The sequence below is a fragment of the Gymnoscopelus microlampas genome (assembly GCF_963454915.1).
Source record: "Gymnoscopelus microlampas genome assembly, chromosome: 22".
Classification (NCBI taxonomy): domain Eukaryota; kingdom Metazoa; phylum Chordata; class Actinopteri; order Myctophiformes; family Myctophidae; genus Gymnoscopelus; species Gymnoscopelus microlampas.
Window position 1 is genome coordinate 9497359 of NC_139959.1, and position 7723 is coordinate 9505081.

General features: G+C 41.2%; 1 protein-coding gene across 1 annotated transcript; it reads left to right on the forward strand.

Moving 5' to 3' along the window:
- The first annotated feature begins 368 nt into the window (after positions 1 to 368).
- LOC311038850 (uncharacterized protein) lies at positions 369 to 1078 on the forward strand. The gene is made up of 3 exons (XM_084048461.1): positions 369 to 524; positions 661 to 762; positions 845 to 1078. The coding sequence occupies exons 1-3, from the start codon at positions 393 to 395 to the stop codon at positions 965 to 967; spliced, it is 357 nt and encodes a 118-aa protein (XP_083904587.1). The 5' UTR covers positions 369 to 392; the 3' UTR covers positions 968 to 1078.
- Positions 1079 to 7723: the final 6645 nt, after the last annotated feature.

Sequence of the window (7723 nt, forward strand, 5' to 3'; positions counted from 1 at the left end):
TTAAATAATCATATGCTGAATACAGTTCAGTTAATTGCTGTCATCTATTTTAATTGCTGTCTAATTATTTTCTGAATTAAAAGTGCTATTAGATCACCTTGAACACAAAAAAACTAAACAATACAATCATTCATGAAATTATTGATCAAGGAGTTAAGCATTTCCACATAAAGACTTTTCCTCCCTCAGAACTGCACTGAAAGAACGTGAAAAAGAATTTGACTTATTCAAAAACAGGTAAGTAAAATTATTCAGAATAAAAGAGGAATAATATACGAAATTAACTACAAATGAAAAGGTTGTTATACAACATGAAAATCTTTTCTTTTTTAACCTTATGAAGAATGGCAGCCAATCTGAACAATGAATTAAAGACAGGAGATTGCGAGAGCATGGACCGTCCTGTTAGCAAGACTCGACTGACAGCCATGTATGAACAACTGAACTTCATCAAGTGGCCTAAAATCAGGGGTGATTTGAAAACAAAGAAGGAAAACAGAAAGCTGGCAGATAAATTGATTCGGGTACGTATACATGTGATGACTGAAAGTTGTGCTGTTACTGATACAGATGTATTATGTTCTGCAGTCTCCTTATTCAATTCTTAGCTTAATTTAATCCATGCATCCTCTAACACACAATGCTTTTATGATCATATAGGAAATGTTTGAGGCTTCGAGAAAGGATATGGATGAAAAGAAGAAGCAATTACAGGAAATGTTTGCATTCCACAAGTACAGCCTGTCACCATCACCCAAGGATGTATGATGACATGTTTTTTTTGTTTTAGATACCACATTTAATCTTTTACTTTTTGTAAATGTTCTATACCTTTTCTATACAGGTAACCGTGTACACAAAATTGGCTGCCCAAAATCTACAAATGGCTGTATATCACAGCAGCAAAGAAGATGTTGTTAAGGTATGGTTGATGTACATCAAAGTCCTGTGCACCACAAAAGTATAGAATACTGTACTGTACATGAAGCTTAGGTATAGAGGCTATTCAGGACTAGAGAGGAAACAATAGTGTAACGTGCATGTGTTAGGGTGGGCTGTGGTTTTATGGATCACTGAATGAAATGATTAGATTGTTTAATCTATACATAGAACCATTCAACATCTTAGTTTGTCAATTGTCCATATTGTCTCATAAAGGTTGCATTCCTGAAATACCAAGAGAGGGTCCCTACAATGACATTCAGAGATCTGGCTGCTGAATGCTACTGGTTGGGTTGTCTGATGGCTTTAAACAGTCCTCCACTACAGCCTGACTGGGAGAGTCTTATTCCTGGACCTGACGCTTGGAATATCTTCCCACCTGCTATTAAGCATGGAGACTGAGCCAATGGTAAAAATATATGTTTTTAAATGAGGGTCACTAAATAAATGGGATGAATTGATTCAATATTCAAGAGGTTTTATTTGTCACTGACTTATACAGGTACAAGCACCAAAATGTTGTTGGGACTTATCCTGTAGATTGCGCTACATGTAACACAAAATATATTAAAGCAAAAATAAATAAAATATATCAAAAGTGGTTAGGGTTATTAAAAATACATCTTTGTGGTGTATCTAATTTTGTGTAATCACTAAAACCTACAGGTTGTATTAATTATGTTGTTATTATGTAATGTGTCCAGGTATAGCTCAGTCGGTAGAGTAGGGCCACTCCATAGAGTTATAATATATCGGGCTACTCTCCTGTACTGCAAGGTTCTGGGTTTGATCCCAGGCACCGTCAACACCGTCAACAAGTACAGTAGTATGACTTGGCTAACTAAGTTGTGCGTTAAGTACTGGGACCTGATGTAACCTAGGTGTTGCCCTCCACCTCAGCTATTCATCTCAAAGGGGTGTAGCGCTTTGAAAAGGGGATAGACACACACTCTCAATCTTCACAATAAGCCACTCCAACTTATTATGTTACTATGCCCTGTTGAATGAGTGCTGAGCCCTGTAACATTCTTATAGAGACACAGGCAGTTACAGGCTTTATCACTTTATGTAATGTATAAATTACTATGAATACTCAAACATAATTCTTATTTGTCCTGTCATTTGACATTTCATGTGTTTCTATCTCTATTATTATGACTAGTTGTAACTGCAACTGTAACTTTTACACTTGTGATGAGACAATAAACTTAAAGTTCAGGTAGAAGTTGGAGTTGTTTTGTTTTAATTCAGTAGGTGTCACCTAGTATTGTGGTACTTAACTCGACTTTGTATCTGCATTCAGCTCTATTAGTAAGAATTGATTATTCTGTACAGTGTGTCTCTAGCAATTAACTGAATATGTATGTGTGTGTTTGTATGTGTTTTTTCTTTTCATAATTTGTGTTTATATCATGTTTATTAAAGGTAGTGTAAATTATTTTTTTAAATTTTATGTAAGGCTCATTGCTAAGATTGCATAAGAATCATTGCTAAATAGCACCAAATCAGGTGGACCTCTACAGTAGCCTACTTCACAGAGTTACAACAATCAGTTTATTGGCAATATGTTCACACAAACAGAATTCTAACACATACAATGGAAGTCTAGATTTTCTCATTGATATACAGTACATGCATTTTATAAGAATGAATATAACTTTAATTACTCTGCCCCATTTTATCCAGGGAACGCTCGGTACCAGTGGGCCGAATGTTCCGGAACACTCGGCCAGCTTGGTGAGAACAGTCGGCACTAGCGAGGCGGAACACTCAGCCCGCGAGGTCGAGGATTTGATCGGGGCAGAGTAGGTTAAACAAGCTAAAACGTTTGGTAACCCCTAGAATACAGTAGAGCAGGGGTCTGGGACCCCTAGGGGGTCCTCAGAGTTATTTGTTGAAGAGAGTATTGGGGGTTTATAAGTGGTCAAGTATCCGAAAATACACATGAATTTTCTGAGAATAAATGACATTGGCCGCGTTTCCCAAAGAGATCCTGCGTAGAGATGCTTCGCAGGTCCTACGACGGGTCTAACATGTGACGTCACAGGCTGCACAGTACCTTAGCAGGTACGTAGATTTCAGGTCACGCGTCGCCTACGCAGCTTGCGTAAGAGCCTCTACACAGCTGGGACTCGGCGAAACCTACGCTCTACCCTCATTAGTAGCAGGTGGTTGTGCCCACTACGTGCCATCTAAACTGGCTACGTGTGTGGTAAAAGTACATTCGGGAGACAGCATGCATGTAGCCTACTCCCCGCCTACTCCTGGGAGAGGCGTAGCCCTGAGTACTGTCCTACGCAGCAGTTTGTTACGAGCGCCCTGGGGCGCTCGTAACACCCATCGTAGCGAAATAGATCTATGAAAAGACCGACCACACACACACACACACACACACACACACACACACACACACACACACACACACACAATTTATATATATACATATATATATATATATATATATAACTATATAAATGGCGACCGACTTCCGCACCCTCGGTGGGGACACCCCACAGCTCTGTTATCGAATAAACAACGCACCGCCAGACCACATGTTGCCAACGGACTCGCCACGGCGGCCGCGCTGAATTTACGCGTCGCGTAGGGGACATCTCATTGCTCACTACACCTTTTCCACCGCGCAACATAATTAATTCTACTCACCAAATGTCGGACAAAACGGAAGGGGAGGCAGCTTCGTACCGTTTACCGTGCGCACGACCTAATCACCACAACAGCAGGCAGCCGGTGCGGGGTTTTTTCCTTTTTTTCCAAAATGTTTTTTTGGTCACCATTTTCTCCAGGAACCATTTCTGGTGTAACGCCACCGCCAGCATGCGCTGGGTTGCCAGGTTTGCACAGCCAGCGCCAGAAAGAATCAACCACCTACATCAAACAAACAACACCCATCCAAAGGGCCCCGCCCTCTTCTACGGGGGTCCCCACGCGCCCCTACACTTACAGGGGGTCCGGCCACCAGCGGGCTGACCGCGGACCCCCTACATAACTATTACATTCTCTCCCTACATGCCTCACTTACACCTCGCTGAAACTCGCGCCCGCCGCGCTTACAACACGCTCACCTGGCAACACCAACACCCCTCCCTCCACCCCCTCTTCCTCACCACCACGCCACTGCATACAGTCGCCACAACGTCCCTTCTCCACACACACACACTCACACACACACATGCTTCTACGCCGCCAACGCTCACCAACACGTCGCCAACGCGCAACAACAGTTCTGCATTGCTGCGTCTCTTCTCCACCACCACGCTCCATTCAGGTCACTACTATGTCTACACACGCTGCCTCTACTTCTTCCTGTACTTACAGCCACACTATCCGCTCCCCTGTGCACGTCGCCACGCTGTCTACTCTTTACCTCCCTCTTTGCCTCATAGCAAGTTAGCAACAGCCTCCACAGCACACACTGCTACCTCCCCCCCCGCCTGTTGCACGCCTAACACTCGCCTCCATCCCCAATATACATGCGGCCACGCTGGGCCCCGTGCGCGGCTGGGGTTGAGGGGGGCGTAGCCCCCCGAAACTCTAGTATATATATATATATATATATATATATATATATATATATATATATATATATATATATATATATATATATATATATATATAATTAATTACGGCCGGGCCGGTGCATAACGTGCCTACCCAAAAAAAACAGATATACAAGCTGTCAACGCACTGCGACGTGCCGTGTCGATAGCTTGCAGATCTGTTCTTTTGGGTAGGTCGAGCGGCTGCGGTGCTTTGTCCTCTATGCATGAACCCGAAGTTTACAAATTGTACTCTCACGGATGATCTGATCATCTAATAAAAATATTAAGCATATGCCAAGTTAACTAAAGGTATATACTGTAAATGATGCTGAGCTAAACATGTTTCCTTAATTTCGAAGTTTTATAGTTAAACGTTATGATGAAAGTCCCCCGTTCCTCTCACAAAGTGACAGCTGTTGCGCTCGCCATGTTTATGAATGGTTAAAACATCTTTTGAAAATAGCAGATCTACAAGCTTGTAGATCTGCTATTTTCAAAAGATTTTATGTATAGTAGACTTTGGAAATGGGACATTCTGGGATCGAACCCGAAGCTCCCACTCACCAGTCCGACGTGTTACCAGTCACGCCAATAAACCTGCCTGATAGCCAGGTCTATTGCACTATTGCACGCGACCTCTGGCTAATTTGACTGTGGGGGCTACACATAGAACCAGCGCAGCAGTTATATATATATATCCTACTATAATTCTAGTAACCTCTGTCTGTAGTGGTGAGTGAGTAGGTGAAGCTACCCGGTTCTCCTCAGTGGCTGGAGCAATTGCTCTGATTTTGCACACACACATTGACCATTACCATCTGAACTTAACTGTGAAGCCCGTTTTTCAATTTCATCAAATCTCAGCTTCTTATTAGCGTTAATGTGTGAAAGAATGTTGCCTCCCGGGTTGCCAGATCATGTGCGCATATCCCCCCACGGATGCGTCGACCGGGTATGGTCTAGTAGATATAGATATAGATATATATAGATATATATATATAGATATATATATATTCCTAAACTTTCTTTTAAAGTAAATTCCCCCATTGGTGCTAAAAGCTGTCAATCATGCAGGGAGACGCCCCCTCTATCCTCTGAACATTTTTGAATGGCAGCCATTGTTGCCTGTGTTCATTTAAGAGCATTGAAATGTCACCTTAAAATAAATTTTAATAAATTACAGAATGTACCTAAAAAAGTGTAAGTGTCCAATAAATATAAAGGTAATTTAGATAAAGGTCTTTAGATATATAGATATAATGTATATATTCGCAAAGGGTGTTTAAACTGCTGTGTAGTGTTATATTATACCTCTATGTGTGTAGTAGGACAGCACTACATAGTTTACGTTGGCTTTACGTAGGCTTCGTCCAGGAGTCCTTTACGTCCATGCTGTCTCACGAATGTAGTTTTAGCACAGACGTAACGGAACCTACGACGATGGTGTCTCCAGAAGCCAGTTTAGATGGCACGTTGGGCACACACAGCTGCTACCAACGAAGATAGTGCGGAGCGGGGTTTCTACTGCGCAGCTGCGTGGAGGCTCCTACGCAGCTTCTAGGCTACGCAGGAGCTGAAATTCGTTTGGGAAACGCGGCCATTGTCACAATGTAACACGTTGAGATTTGTTGGAGAGGGGAAAAAGGAGGGGGCCTAGTATTGGCCCCTGGGGGACACCGGTGGATGAAGTATTTAGGGGTTGAAGTGGTTCAACCAGTTAAGGGATGTACAGAGAATTCCACCTAGTTTACAAGTCTGTTCAGCAATATCTTGAGTGCCAAGAAGGCCAAGAAACATTTTTTAAATGATTTGACCAGAAATGGGAGGTTTGCATAACTTGTTGAACCACTTGTAGGACAATGGCTCTAAACGTTCTGCTGGTGGGGGCTCCTCACTAGCAGGTGAGTCAGTAGGATACAACAGCAGTGACAACACAAAAATGTGTGTGGGGAGGAAGCAATCGGCATAACAACAAAATTGCGGTGAAAAAGGGGTAAAAGGCATACAAAGACTTTGAAGGGCTAATATAACACATGATGTATTTATATTTGTCATTCCTGAGGGTTATAGTTCATTGATTATAGTCCACTCAGTGTAATTTAGTCATTGAAAGGGCCAATATAACTCATTAACAATGATTTTTTTCCACCTGCCAAAAAGTAATTGCAGCTTCTACCTGTTGATTGAAAGCTTGTTTCTGCCTCAAAATGACTTGATTTCATTCTAAAGGGTTATATGTTAAACATTATAGTTCACACAATTGCACAATAGCAATTGTAATACCTGGTTGACCGGGTACAAAAAAAATACAAAAGTACAAAAAAATATAATTCTTTGATATGTGGTGGTGACTATGAATAGGTCTATCAAAAAATAATGTCACCACTAGTTTGATTATGTATTCTGATGTATCAAGATACTTTCATGCAACAATAAAGTACAAAATGTATGAAAAGAGGTTGCCTTTGACAAAGTTGATATTTGACAACTGACTATGATGAATTGATTATGACGGACTAACAGTTTATGGCACAATGTTGCTTTATCTGTATTTCTTTGTTGGCAATGGTGGGGCATGGACATAATCCACATAGCATTGTGGTTGTAATGTTTGTCAGGTGTTACATTACCATACTTATGATTTTCAGTTGCCTGACGTTCACTCACATATAGTGACTAATTTGCTTGCACCAGTGACTCATTTGAAAACCACCAATATCTGGCCAAACGCCGGGTAAAAAACAGATATCAGAGAAATTCTGCGGAAGATTTGAGGGAAAGTGAAAGGCAGTATAGCCTATGATACGATCAGGGAGAGAAAGTTTCAACCACAATGGCGAGACCTCTGGGAATTGGCTTGCGTATGATACAAATTAGGTTTTTTCATGAAATCTTGTGTAGATCAATGCCAACATTCAGATAAGTAGCCTAAGTTAGAGAAAAGATAACGTATACTCACTAAGGTTATGTAAAGAAGTGTATGATCATGAATTGCTGTGGTAGGCTACAATGTTGAAATGCAGATCTAGCTAAAAGCTAAAAAGGCTGTCACAAATGCATGCATTGTGAGTTAACTTTCACTATGAATTGAGTACATGGGGACCCTATTTGAAACAAGTCATTAGGCTTTCAAGGGCTTTTCAATCCTATTTAGCTTGTATTTAAACTGTACTTTCATGTGCTTTTTTCTGCAAATGTCTAAATAAAGTATTCAATCAATC